The 14,857-nt window shown below is 44.2% G+C and overlaps 1 protein-coding gene across 2 annotated transcripts in view; it reads right to left on the reverse strand.

The window, feature by feature from the left end:
- Positions 1 to 14,857, reverse strand: part of gpc3 (glypican 3) — a 135,083-nt gene that overhangs the window by 17,763 nt on the left and 102,463 nt on the right. For both annotated transcript variants that reach the window (XM_031751436.2, XM_039615571.1), the window contains exon 7: positions 6 to 192. In XM_031751436.2, coding sequence (XP_031607296.1) covers positions 6 to 192 — 187 coding nt within the window. The remainder of the gene's footprint in view (positions 1 to 5; positions 193 to 14,857) is intronic.

Raw genomic sequence — 14,857 nt, forward strand, 5'->3', positions numbered from 1 at the left:
CTAACCTGCAAAGATGCGTAACCGCTTGCGTCGTGGCGGCGGCCCCAGCCCCGACACCCCTGCGCACTCGTCCTCGTCGTCGCAGTCGCCGCTCTCAAATTCCTCCTCCCCCTCATCGGTCCACCCGTCCGCTCCTGCTCCACGAGACCGGGCTCTCCAGCGCTTCTCAGACACCGTCACAATCTGCAGCAACTGTGGGACAAACAGGAAGCGGTTAAAGGTAATCATGTGAAAAAAATGCACCCTCAGCCTCTCCGTGAGTCACTCTGCGGCTGCGGAGTGGGCCTGCGCATATTAAAAGTTTAACAAAGCTGTGAAAATAAATAAGGGGTGTCTCTTGATCTGAGTGTGTAGCATGTGATTATAACAGGGTGAGGGGAATTCCAGGGAAAAAGGAAAAAGTCGGCGAGATCTAAAAAAGGTTGGTATTTACCAAACGTGTATGATAATCACCAGGCAGGAGAAACAGTTTTGTTATCGGTGCCAGTTTTGTTATTTTGGTCCGAACGTGATTCATTCAAAGGGCTGTGGCTTTCGCTCCATGTAATTTGCCGGTCGAAAAAGAAACTGTGGGGTAAGCAGACTGGTGTGATTGTGTTGTTACTGGCAAACATCATTGTCTTGAGTGGTTGTCTCAGGGCAACAAGGATAACACCACATAACACACTCCCCCCGAGTGGACATCAAGGTCCCCCCCTCCCCCGGCAGCTAAAAATACACAGCTGGATGTAAGATTAGGAGAAATGATGTTTGCAATATTTTTGGAGTATTTTAGCTCGAAAGGAAGAGCCGGATAAGATAAAATCCTGCAGATGGATCAATACGACATCAAAGCAAGAAGGTAAAAGACAAACATGCACCACAAGCTCGAGTAAGTGTGCGACAGAAATGTGATTTTCAGCATAGCCTTTATGCAGTTTGGCCTCTGGGCTGGAAAAGCAGTGGCTGTGTGACTTAGACAATTTACAGAAGCTCACAATGAGTTCTGCAACACATTCCTTAACTTTTTCTTCCTTTGTTTGGGAGAAATGTGGGAAACTCATCAACCCATGAATCATAAAAAATACCCCGGAGCTGTTAAGCTAGTTCATTAACGATGTTTAAATTCCAGTCGATCTAGTATAATAAAAATATATCAAGCTTTACACATTTAATAACTTAAACTGAATGAAGCATCCTTGAAAAACCTCATTCAGTTCCCATCTTACATGAAAAAAAAAGTGTGTGAGAGCTTGGAGAACCTACACGGCCGCACTCCGACCATCGTTCGGGCTTCACGACATCGCACGTGATTGAGAGCCTCGCCAAAGGAACAGATGTGCTAAATTCCAGCCTTCTGCCCTCCGAGCCTCCTCTCATCTCGCCGCTCGAGCTCCTCCTTATTTGTTTTTTTATTGATTTCCTTCCTATCTGTGTACGTCAGCATGCATATTTTGCTGTTGTTTCTAGTTGTCTTTGGGAGAAAATTGAGTTCATGTGGGCCTCGTCTCAGGTCAGCTGCGACGTCTGTCTGGGCCCAGACTCGTGTGTGAGTTTGTGTGCGCGCGACAGAGAGCGGAGGTATAAAAACCCCGAGTTAATCACAGAATTACGTCAGTCAGAAGATAAACAACCCTGTTCCCTTCGCCTCCATATACAAGCCAGTCAATCTGGGTTTTACAAGTGACATAAACTCTAAATTTTGGAGAGGGAACACACATTACCCTGTTCCCAGCACAGCCAACCAACAAACCTCCATTCATTTCGCAACATTGAGGCCATACACGGATGATGACCACAACATTTTTAAAAGCCTGGTCACTTGGACCGAGGGACGGACAAACAGTAACTCACAGACATCGGACAGCGGATCCATAGGAATATTTCAGCTTCTTTTTGAGGCTGTGCAGCGAAGCACCACCTGCTGACAGAGCTGCGCCCTCATGAAAACACCCCGTTATCTTCCACAAGTAACCTCTCCACATCGTGAATGGAACTTTAATGTACTGAACTGTGTTAAAGAGAGATATGTGTTTGCCTGCATTCGCCAGAGCCCTCCACAGATTTACCAAGCTGGTCCCGAAATTCCTCCTAACGGCTTGTATCCTGGCAACTTGTCCAGACTCAGGCACGGGAGGGGCAAACCTTGTTAAAAGGCAAACAGACACTTGTAAAGCGGGGAGAGAACGAGGTGGCTCGGGGTATTTTAGAACAAAACCTAAAAAAAGGAATGAGGAGAGGAGGGAAAACTACTGATGTCAACAGCCCCGTTTGGAGTTTACTGCCATGAGCAGATCTTCACCTTCCAGTATACACACAAACTCGCATAAACAGACATTCTGACGTCTGCTTTACTACATCCTGACGGTAGATGACACACGGATAAGTGTTTACAGTCGTGCAGGATCTGCAGCTTGGTGGGGCTTTGAGCTCAGCGCTAATGTGTCGGCAGGCTAATATCCTCACAATGACAGTGCTGACACACCGGTGTTTGTCAGGTTTAATGTTTACCATCTTAGTTTGGCATGTCAGCTAATGTCACAATCAATTCGTTTAAAAGAATAAATGTTTTGGGTGAATGACCAAATTGAATCACTTAAAAGCTCTTAGTCAGCTGTGAGCAAACATGAGGGGATATATTCAGTCACTGAATGAGTAATTCAGTTCATTATCCTAACATGGAGGCTCTTTACTCCACGGTAAAGGTTAATGTAGCTGGGAGTTAACGCTATACAATCAATGGCCTGCTTCTTCAAACAGAAAACCACACGAAAGCAAACACACACCTTCAAGTTTAATGTTGTGAAAAAGTCCGACGATCCCCACCGATCTCTCAACTTTACAGCAGAATTAAAAATGTTTACATCCTGCTACACAGAATAAATATTCTTGTCTCTATAGTCAGTTTTCCCCTTCGTAAAGATACATTTAGTCATTTTTAAAGTTTATTTAATGGAAAAAAATGTGGCACATAAATATACATTGATTAGCAGTGTTGGTCAAGTTACTTGAAAAAAGTAATTAGTAATTAATTACTGATTACTTCTCCAAAAAAGTAATCCCATTACTTTGATTACTTCTTTTCAAAAGTAATTAGTTACTTAGTTACTTTTTACAAACATGATACACAACCTGAATAGGTAATAAAGCGATAGACCTTTCAGCCCAATTCTACTTTTATGCATCATCCATCATGTAAAATGTAATCAAATGAAAAAGTCTCTTTTTAAAAATTGTTTTATGAGTTTTAATCTTTTAACTTTATGCACATTGCATTAAGCAAAAATGTAATTATATGCAACAGTCTTTGACTTGAAGAAATTGTTGAACATTTAAACCTATTTTCTGCATATTCCAGCATATAAAATAAAATGTTTTGTGTTTACACTCTTTCAAACAGATGCAAGCAAAACACAGCAGAAAATAAATAAAATCACAGATTCAGCGGCACTGAGTCCTGTCGCTCTTAAATCTATGTTCACCTGTTTAGCAGGAGTGGGGCGGGTGGAGGTTTGCCCACAGCCGTCATGTCAGTGGAGGATCCGGGGGTTTCTCTGTAAATTTCACCTTCACATGCTCGGGGCTTGCTCAGAAGTTTAGGGGTTTTTCGCTGTAAAAAGAAGTTTTCTTCCCACGCAGTGAACAGCGGACGTAATGTTTTTGTCACTTTTTACAGAATCAAACTAAAAGTAAGGTCAGTACTTCCACGCTTTAAACGCTGCACGGTCATACTTGATATGTTATCCATTGTTGATCTGCACGCGCTTCCATCATTGTCATGAGACACTCTCACAAACAGTACAGTAACACAGTAACGCAGCGCGCTTACAGGAAAGTAACAGTAATCTAATTACCTTTTTTGCAGCAGTAATCCCTTACTTTACTTGTTACTTGAAAAAAGTAATCAGATTACAGTAACGCGTTACTGCCCATCACTGTTGATTAGTGTGTAATTATTATCTTCCAACAAACTGATGCAGTCTCATACACTGCAGGGTGCCGCCATGTTGCCCTGCCACCTTGAATACCATGGCTGAGATGGATATCACCGTTCCCCCAACCTCGCTTTATGTTTGTGGCTGGAGAACCACCAACTTATAGATGCTTGCATTCAGTGGAGGGACGTTTAAGTTCATGCCTGGACCTTCAGACTCAGACATGGTGTGTTATAATCTGAGGTGGGCAAAAATGCAAAGGAGAGAGACAACCAGCAACTTAATAAAATGTCATCCTGGTCCTCAAGCATTATGCCCCGAACTGAAGTTACATACAAACTTACACAAACATGCTCTTTTATTCCCCCAAATTGTTACAATTACTTATTGTCAGATTAGAGATGTGACCCTCCCATCTCCTGACAGCTGACAACAACAAGGCTCAACAACAGCAACAGCAAAGCTAACATTATTCCAGCTAATATTTAGTTTAATTTCATTCTTACATCGTATGAGAGTTTAGTATCCAACAATCCATGACAAAGAAGTTCAGGAAAAAAAGTATCCTCACCAAATCACCTCAGTATCGCTGTCATCAGACAGATGTGAGCTTCTCGGACTCATTAACCTATATTGGACTCGTTACATAATGGGGCAGGTGCTAACGAGGCCAGTGGCTGCTATTAGACGAGTAATAAATATAAATGAAAAACATATAAACATGCTAGCTGGATATATGCAAAGCAACACATGTAAAAATGTTAAGACACAAAATCAATAGCAGTTTAAACTTGGTGTGTCATCTGGTTGGTGTGACCCGTCTAGCGCGCGCCTACACCACTAGTAACCGCCGCTGCTTGCAGATCTATGAAAAGGTGACCCGAGTCTGTAAGTCCCTCCACCCTTTGGAGTCAGGTGGAACTACAGGGGAATTGGAGGAGAGCTGACCCCTGGCAGTGGTGCGTGAACATGCCCTTGTGGCCGTGAACCAGATCCCCAGCTATGGGTAATTAGCACCACTGCCTTGTGGTTGTGTCGGGAGTGACAAAGACCATAGGAGTGTCGGGAATTTGGATTCCCTCCCCGATCCTTGGATTCTGACCTGGTACAAGAAAACGACTCGAGACAGACGCAATTCAATTCAACACTTCTTTATTCACCATGTACATGGGAGATGTGCACAGCGCTAAGCATCCTGCAGATCCGAAGGGCGCTCCCTCGGTCTGTTACATATATAGTATATCTTATCAGATGTTTTTTTCACACCTGCCTTTCCTGCGTGGTTAGTAGTCTGTGCTGTTGCATTATTCATGCACAGTTTCGATAAAAACACCTCCCTATATGATTTATCTGCCCCAACTTCTATTCCTATTTCCCTGCACATGCCCTCATTTCCTGTCTGTGTGGGTGACTTTTACATGAACTCTCTATGCACCTTAAGCTTCACTACTTAGTTTTGTGTTCCAATCTGCTGATCTATATCTTTATCTATACTTATTCTTATGTGTTAGACAGCCGCTAGTGCTGTTTGTTCTGTACTATTTCCTATATTATTTTTTTACTATTTTTCTCCTACAGCTACACAGAAGCCTGCCCTCACAAGAAGGCCTGACCTTAAGATGATCCTCTCATACTCTAATGCAGCAAGCTAACACTACCACAGGAGTAAACCCCGACACAAAATCCAGAATGGAGTCTCAAAGTTGGTTGGATGGCATTCTTGTCACTGTCAGGAAGCTCCTGCATCCTCCCGCCATTCCAAATATATCCTGCCACTGGATCCAGAAGTCCAACTCACTTTAACCCCAATCACACACACAAGTCACAACTTCCAGCAAAAAGTCGTCGTCCTCATGGCAACCGATGAATTACACTGTAAAATGTGCGGTGCGGCTGCAGCATGAAAACTGAGGGAACATCGTACGTTCATTTGCCGAACATACCATAAATGTACATTTTGAACCTTAAAATAATAAGACATTTATGATCCACCTCAGCTTCAGAGCTCTGATCACTGAGCAGTTCAGAGAATGCTGTTATTCTTCTGAGGAAATATTTTTATTAAAACAATTCTCGGGATTTTGAACAGAAAAAAAGTTCTGTGCACATCACAACGACTGACATTCTAAGATTAATTGTTTTGTCTTAAACCACTGTACTGGATAAATCAATATTTAGCCCTGGTAATGGAGCACAATTAAAATGTCAAAGAAATAACAATTCATTCTGATGAAGACATGAACGCTGTTGTTGTCACAGTACATCTAGAGGGCACAGAAGTCACTGTGGATTAAATATTTAGAGACCACAAATATGCCAGCCGACCAAGTAAGTCTAGAAATATTTTGCCGAGCGCGAGAAACCTACCAGTGACACCAGAGGCAGTTTACAGGAATAGTTCTCACGGGTATTACTGCTAACCTTCATGACAGTTTCATAACTGTTAAGATAAAGCAGTAGACAAACCAACTAACCGACCAACATTGCTATTGTCTCAGAGCTAATCTTTTTTTTAAGATGTTGATTATAATCTAGTTTCATGCACACATTTGAGTGAAGAGCATATGAGCTGTACATGGAGAATGCATGAAAACGGTTTTGGAGAATTAAAAAAAGAAACTGTTTATGCCGGCATGGCACTGACCCTTCTCCACAGAGGGACGGGGGGAGGATGACAGGGCAGTAGCTCTGTGGCAGGGCGCTGTGGATTCTGCCCACTGGCTGCCTGCCTCTGCCGCGGCTGCGGTAGCGTGTAGGGGTGGGGTGTATGTTTGTATCGAAAGTGACGCTGCGCTTTTGGCATGGCAAAGCCGCTGCGTGATACGCCAAGAGCATCCAGATTTACCACAAGAGGAGAAACCTCAAGCAGCTCTGAACTGGAATCTTCTACAATTAAAAAAAAGAGAGAAAAGAAAAACCGAAGCAAGAGGAAGCAGGGAGGAAACAAATAAAAGGGAGTTGTTTTTTTTTCGAGAAATGTTCGGCATGTTTTCCATTACGAGAGGAAATCTCTCGCTCTCCTCTTCTCTGTTTCGCGAGTAGCATCGGGAGCTGGCTCCCACAGACAGCTGGACACAGGGAACATGTAATCAGCCTGACCATAGGCATCCCGCACGCCACAGGGTTCACCTCCCTTTAACACAAAAGTGCAAGTCACACCAAGGAAACATGGGCTCAAAGGCTGCACACAAAGCCCAAACATGTGGCAGATTGCTCAATGCAGGCCAGCCCAGACAGAGACACAGAAACCACAAGTCTGTCACTGCCTCCCACACATGACATGAACTCCACACAGGGTCACTGCTCCACACGACAGCTGCAGCTGAGCCTCAGAGCCTCTGGCTGACCTCCGCTGATAGAAATCAACCTGCGCTCGCTGATCATCAGCTGTGGTCTGCTCGAGCTGGCACCGAGATCTTGGATCACATTTTCCCATAAGTCACAGAAATGTTCAGAATGTAGGAAGAGCCTGGTTGAATGGGTGATAGTCAAAAACGGAGAGGATGAGTAAAAAAGGAAAAGTGCATGGAATTTTTTTTATCAGTGTCTGTGATTGGGATCAGGGCCTGTGTTATGTCCTCCTCTACATGCACAGGACTTGTCTGGACATGCTGCTATGTGACTCGGCCCAGATGGAATCTGCAGGACTGAATGTTTCTATCAGTGCTTCAACACATTTACATCACGCCTACAAATCTAATCTATAGAATTTAAGGATTAGGTTTCCAAACAGACTACCTCCCATAAGTTAAAAAAAAAAAAAAAAAAAAAAAAAGGTTCCTGAGTGTTGATGGTTTCTATAATTGTTCTGACCTGAAGGCAATCAGTGACACAGTGATGAAATTAGCTGACCTGATTTATGGGGTTTCAGTCCTGCTTTTTTAGAGTAGCTTTGCATGACTCACAATTAAAAATAATCCTTATTTACCTGATACTGTCCACCTGTGTGAAACAAACAGTTTTAGCCCCTCTCCCTTTGTGGGAGTGTTTTTCTCCACAGACTCTGTAGTCCTCCTCCACCCTACAAAGCTTTTCAGTGTCTGATGAGCTGCAGGAAAAGTGTTTCCTCAATAAGCAGCGCTGTTAGAAGGCTAAGTTAACAAATGTTCACGGGAATAAGGCGGCAGTGCAAAGAACTTCCAGGAAGTGTTGGGTACTAAAGCAGAGGTTTTCCTGGAATAAAACAGGCCTATAATTAAAAAAAAAAAAAAAAAGGTCACAAATGCAGTGGTGTGCAAAAGTCTTGAGTCACCCCTCATTTGTTTATATTTTGCTTCCCAGTAGCCAGACATGATGTAATTCTCATCCAGGCTTTCTAGTTGTTTCTTTGGACACTGGCAGATTTTTTCACACATTTTCAGTCCAGTCCTTGTACCTGACCAGCATTTTTCTGTTTAGCTGCTTAACAGTGACCTATAAATCATTCAAGCATGAAAAATGGCACCTAACTCCAGGGATGAAGAAGTCCTATATGCACATACAGCAGACAATTTACAAATAACTCATTTTAAATTGAATCTTTAGGCACTAGTGGCCTGTCACAAAAACAAATAATAAGTTCCCATTTCTTTACAAAGTTAAAAAAATTACGCAGTTTAACAGACAAAGTGGCACGAACCAACAAGGCGATTCCCAAAGAGCTGTTTATTGTAAATGTGTATCCATATCTCAGCATGGTGTGCAGTGTATCTTTAAAGAATATGAGGAAAAAGAACAAGTGGAGTACAAAAGAAGTGGCAGGCCTAAAAAACAAGTACAGCAGATGAACAGTATCTGAGACTCGTGTTCTTAAGAAACAGGAAAATAATTCAGGAAGGACCTGAGAGAGGACCTAAAGACACCGAATGGAACACTATCAGTCATGGATTGGCCTCCCCAGATCCTGGACCTCAGCATTATTGAAGCAGTGTGGGATCATTTTGACAGAGGATGGAAAAAACAGACGAAACATCCAAAGAACAGCTTTGAATGTCCTTTAAGAAGCCTGGAGAACTACATAAGCTACATAAGAAAGTTCGGGCTGTGTTAAAGAATAAAGGTGGTCATGTGAAGCTCATTCAGACTTTACAAACTCTGTTCTTTATGCTGTATGTTCTGATAAATCATTGAACCTCGCATTTCTCTAGCAATGGCTCGAGACCTTTGCACGGCCCTGTATTTTCCACACAATGCTGCTGATTTTTCTTTGAAGACCAAAACATCTTTGGTACATGTCACAACCCTTTGATGTGGAGTCTGACTCACACACATGCTCCAAACTGATGCTGATGTTGCCCCATGTCTGCTGAGTGTGTGTTGGAAAATATTTGCTAAAATATTACCCACAATTCTCATCAGGTAGGAAACTATTGTTTTGATGGACATGTGGAATGCTTTCAAGCAGTCTAGCCACATGTTCTAAACTTTCCCATCTTTATTTAGAAGTGAAACCAACCTCACAGTGAACCTCAAGTGTCGGTAATAACCCCTTCTTCCACTGAGAAAGCACAAAGCTCCAAAAACGGATGTTTGCATCATGCCTTTGTTTCTCCGACTAACCTGAAGTTCTGTTTACAGCATGTTTAATTGTCTGATTGTATGCATGTGTTAGCCTCTCAGCCTTCTTCTAAGCAATGCTTGCCATAGCTCAGAAGTGTGCTTGAGGAGTATAATTCTGTTATAACTAACAGAAATAGTGTCCTGAACTAAGAAAATTAGACCCAGATTATAAGACGTTTCTCCTGTACCTTCCTGGTTAGAAATAGTTTCCGACACTCTGGTATTGATATCAAAGCGCCTCTAGCAGAAAAAAGGTACAGCACATTTTTAAAGCAAGCGTGCAGGTCATTGTGTCAGACAAAGCCTTTTCATCACGCACTGTTTTTCTTGATAAATGAAGGAAATGGACTTTCCTTGCATCTAATGCGCACATGTCCCGTGAGCCGCTGTGTTCCTGTCACGCTGGCAGATATCCCTGTTCGGAGCTCGTAGCCTGGGGAGAAACGGCATGAGAGTGGAAATAAATGAGGCACATCATGGGAGAGTAGAGACAGATAGACAGACAGATGGAGGAATGACAGGAGGCGCTTTCCACAGAGTGAGTCATGGAAAGCTCCTCAGCGGGACAGAGCGGCGTTTGGGTCAGCGCAGCCTGCCTCGCATTCCCACCCGCTCTCCTCGAGTCGTTACTCAACTTTTATTGAATGTGAAATGTAAAGAGAGGAGGAGGAGGAGGAGGACCAGTGCTGTCTCATTCTCCTCTGTTTCTTCTCCCCTCACCCTCCTGTCTTCCTCTATCTGTCCACGCTCGAGCATGTCACGCAACAGGAGCTCAGCCTCAGACGGTTAATGCAGACAAAATTAATTTCCTGATGTTCATTCCAGTCGGACACAGAACACGCAGGAGGAAAAAAAAGAAGCGTTTCTCCGGTCCGGCATGAAACTGGGAGTGTTTCTGCTCCACCTTAGCCCGTAACTCTATTTCCAGACCTCTTAGTTTGGACTGAATCCTGAATGCATGTTTAGAAGATGTTGCAGAGGGAGCTTAGGGGGTTCCTCTGATATATAACCTGTGTGCATTTAAATTAAATAAACTGTTGGTGTTTAAGAATAGAAGAATGTTGTTTTCCAACACGCTAGGCTCAGATCGAGGCGGCGCATGAACGCAGGGGGTTAACTCCCTTCAGTATTAAATATATCTGGTATGACAGCAATTTTCAATCTTTTTTTGAGGCTAACCAAATGAAAATATCGACTTATGTCTGTGAATGTGCCTGATTGTCTCTATGGGGTTTAATAGTTTAAAAAGTCTCATTCCTGCTCGGGCCGCTGGTTGCTAAATCTGATTACACCCCGTCAGACAATCTCTTTTTGTCCGCTGCCCATCTGCTTTACACGTTATCGCCGTGCTTTCCAGAGTCATGTGTTGCTCAGAAATCCTCCATTTCAACATCAGCAGACTGTCACTGCATGTCCCATGATCACACCTAGTGGGAATCGGTGGATGCTCACTGGGGCAAGCGGGTAAGAAAGAGTGGAGGAGCTATGCTTGTGTGTGAGCGGCAATCAGCTGATGTGCTGTAGGCTTAGCTTAGCTTCTAGCCTAAGCGCATAGAGACCTGAAGGTGCTGGAAAGAATGAAAGAGAAACGTAAAAACCGCTAACCACAGAGATATATAGGGGTCTTGCGATATGAGAAGACGGGGAGCATGAGAGGGGATGATAAAATTTGGGAGTGCTGACATTTTGACAGGTCTAGAGAGGAGCCTCAACTGAGCTGTAACCCCCCACCCCGCCCTGAGCACTGCCGTCCCAAACAAAAGGCAGAGGATGAACAGGGGAGGTCTATGACCCTCGCGGATAAGACCCTATGATGACCTAGCAGAAACAGGAAACAGGAAGTGTGACCCATGACCTCTACGGGGAGGTATCCTGTTACACAGCAACATATGACTGTGCCCAGCGACAGAGAGTGTGAGAACGCAGCAGGAAGACTCAGCTGTCCGGTTCCCTGACAGTTCAACGAAAAGTCAAGAATCGGCAAAGAAAAATTAGCACGAAAAAGACAAACAAACAAACAAACAAACAAGCCCTCAGCTCAGAATCACAGGTAAAAAATAGGCAAATACCCCTCACCGGTGTTCATGCTCAGCAAGGCGAGTGCCCGCCTTGTGCTGCGGGGTTTTTATAAGCCGGCTGTGTGATAATTACACCCACTGGGGTGGTAGTGGTGTGGGAGCGAAGGGGGTGGCATGGGCCTCAGGATTGATTGAGGGTTTGGGGAGGGGGCGAAGATGGAGGGAGAGGTGGAGGTGTGGAGGTAAGGAGGAATGGGTGGCAGTGGTAGAAAGGATGGTTGGGACTCATTAGCAGGCAGACTAATTGGGAGGAAAAGGCCCCTCACATGCTCTGTCTGACCTCACAGTCAGCAGGGGAGAAAGCCCGGGGTGGGAGAATGGTGTGTGAGTGTGTGTGTGTGTGTGTGTGTTCGGTGGTGGTGGTGGAGGGCAATCTGTTGGCTGGATTTGTCAAGTTGAGGAACCACAACTGCTCAAATCCTAAACTTACCATTAAGTCCTAAGTCTCCGGAAAACGAAAGGATAACACGCACGGTGCGCTAACAGGGGTACACAAACGCCCTGCAGCCCCTTCAGAGGTTTACACCAGGTGTCACACTTCATTTAAAGCACCCCTCGTGGGCTCGTACCCGCTCACAAATATTAGCATCCCCTCCTTCATCTCTGCTGTACATGAAAAAAAAGAAAATAAAAAAAAAAACGAGGAGGGTAAGAGGACAAAGCCCTGAGGGGATACATAAAAAAACGCTTCAAAACCCTCTCAGTAAATAACATCAAACAGAAGTCAGTCTCTTTGACTGCAGTACGTGTAATGACTAGGTTAGCAAGTTTACAAAACAGCAGGCCTAGTCTGACACCCATAGTGTGTACTAGTCCTAAGTTAAAGGCCACTGCACACATCTCTACAGTAGTATTCAGTAAAGGGTTTCTTATTTATATATTCCTGCTATATGAGCTTCAGTGTGTCCGCAATTAATTACTACCACTGTGCACAGTGACTCGGGATGAGTGTTTCTGTGAGCTATGATATTAAAGAGTGCATTCTGCGCGAGCATGCACTAGGTGTCAAGCGCACGCTGCCTAGGCTCTGGTGGCTCGGAGGAAGTGAGACTGCGTGATGGAATTTGTGGCGCTTGGGATCTGGTTTATTTTCCACCCTGGATTCCTGTCCTACCTGCAGGATTTTCCCAGGTTCTGGCTTCAATTAGTCTGGGAAGCTGTGAGCAGAAGAGAGGTGGGTGTGGGGAGGAGGGAGGGGGAGTCTTGGGGTTTTAGGGGAGGGATAGAAGGTGGGGGCTGGAGGAGCGAAGGGCGACAGCGCTGCAGTCTGTCACACACAACTCAGCACAGCTGGGGAGATGGAAAGAAGTGAAATGAACAGGGAGGGATAGAGACGGATGGAAGTAAAAGCTAAAATGTTCAAATAGCTGAAAATGAAAGCTTTGGCTGGCAATGTGAAGACGTTATTTTTCAAATTACAGAGCAATTATAACAGTGTCAGATCAAACAGCTGTGTTTTAATGAAACTGACTCATAAAAGATGCATTCAAAATTTAAGCTCTCCAAAGAGTGTCGTGTAGCCAGAAAAGGGGGGCTGTCAGAATAATCCCAGGAGGTCTGACCCTCCAAATGGCAAACTCATCTGACAAATGAAACGCTCTGTAATCAAAGACCAATCACATAATTGCTCTATTTTGCCACTAGCTCAACCATCTCCTGCCAGATTAGTTGTTCAGAGGAGAAACTTGATACTCTGGGAAGTTAAACAGATGTTCAGAAAAAACAACAAAAAAAACAAACTAATCCCCTCAGAACAAGAACACATCATCAATATAATATGTTCTAATTTAGGAGCGCTAACGCCCCTACGTCCCCTGTGCGCAGGAACTTTACGAAAAACGAAAGTGTTAATGCAGAGTCACGTTCACACAGTCCACTTCTCAGCAAGAAAACCAGGAAGAATCGCCAGTCTGGCATCAAAAGAATATCTCCAACCTGACGTCAGAGCCGGGGAGAGAGCGAGCTCGAGCACTCTCGTCTTTATCAGCTCATATTGCATATACAGACAGGACCTCACACGGGAATTTGTTACACACAGTGTTTGCATGCACAAAAATGTCCGTGGCTCCTCACAGTCCCGCACTGTTTAAAGATTCCAAGTCGGGAAGCAATAACTGAAGGAGAAAGCCATTTCTCCTCATCCATTTATAGTGTGCGGCTCACTTTAAACTTGGCTACGACTCAGTCATGACATCAACCGCTTCAGGCGTGAGAAAACGCTGTTTTATAAGCTGAGGCGACCGGCTCTGAATTTTTTCCTCTTCTTATTGTGTTTAGTTTAGCCTCACAGAGGCACAAAGGCAAGGGGTCCCCTGCCAAACTGTCTCTGTATCTGCTGATACTCTGATCAACACTGACAACGTGAGAAATGACACATTTCCGCCGCATAGCTGCATTTCACAGGGCCATCGTCACGGAGCACTTAAGAGTGGAGGAATGAAACATCAGGGGGATTAAAGTTGGAAGGAAGTAGATTTTTTGGAGGGGTCCCACGTTCCCCCTTGCTCTTGGAGAGTGTAGCCCCCTATATTTTACGACACAGTCTTACATACTGTGGTCTGGGAGCGATTCGCTTTTTGAAAGTGGGTCAGTACGAGCTGGAAGAACCGTTGCTCGTGTTCGCTGCTACAGCCAAAAGGAGAATAATGTTCATTCAAATGGAAAACGTGCACAGGAGAAAAGAGCCTTATAGGATTTGCAGAGGACTGTATGCAAGCGACCCCTGTCCAGCATGCAGAGCTGAATGCATGTCCAGGACTTACATGTGCACATTCATCTGAGCACGATCGTCTGTGAATACTGCAGGTTTTAATCAACATGGCACTCCGCTGTTTGCCTTCCTGGACCATTATGCAACATTACTATCTCACCGTTGGCCTGTCCTCATACACTTTGCATATAAACAGGGCAGATGAAAGTAATTATCTGTGAGCCATAGCCCCACTCTTTCATATCACATGGTTAATTAGTTGCTTTTAGCCCTGCATCATCTGGAACTGGTGGTCTTTCAACTGGCGGGGAGGCGGAGACCTTGTAAAACTGCTTTTAACTGAACAACATCACTTTCTCCAGTGCCCTCGGTGGTTGTTTACAATATGTAAGCAGAGAGCAGGACCATGAAATGCGGTATATACTCAATAAACATTTAGCAGGATTAGAAAGTATGTTTAAGGCTGTGCCTCTCTGCTGAAGAGGGACTTGATCCTTCCCTGTTGGCAGGTATCTTTTCAAACATATTAGCATTGTAGCTCCGGGTATGGTCATGTTGCCAAGTCACCTGGTACACAACTTGGTTTCAGATTTGAAATTTGGCAAATTGTTATTCTT

The sequence above is a fragment of the Oreochromis aureus genome, linkage group 2, assembly GCF_013358895.1.
Source record: "Oreochromis aureus strain Israel breed Guangdong linkage group 2, ZZ_aureus, whole genome shotgun sequence".
Taxonomy (NCBI): Eukaryota; Metazoa; Chordata; class Actinopteri; order Cichliformes; family Cichlidae; genus Oreochromis; species Oreochromis aureus.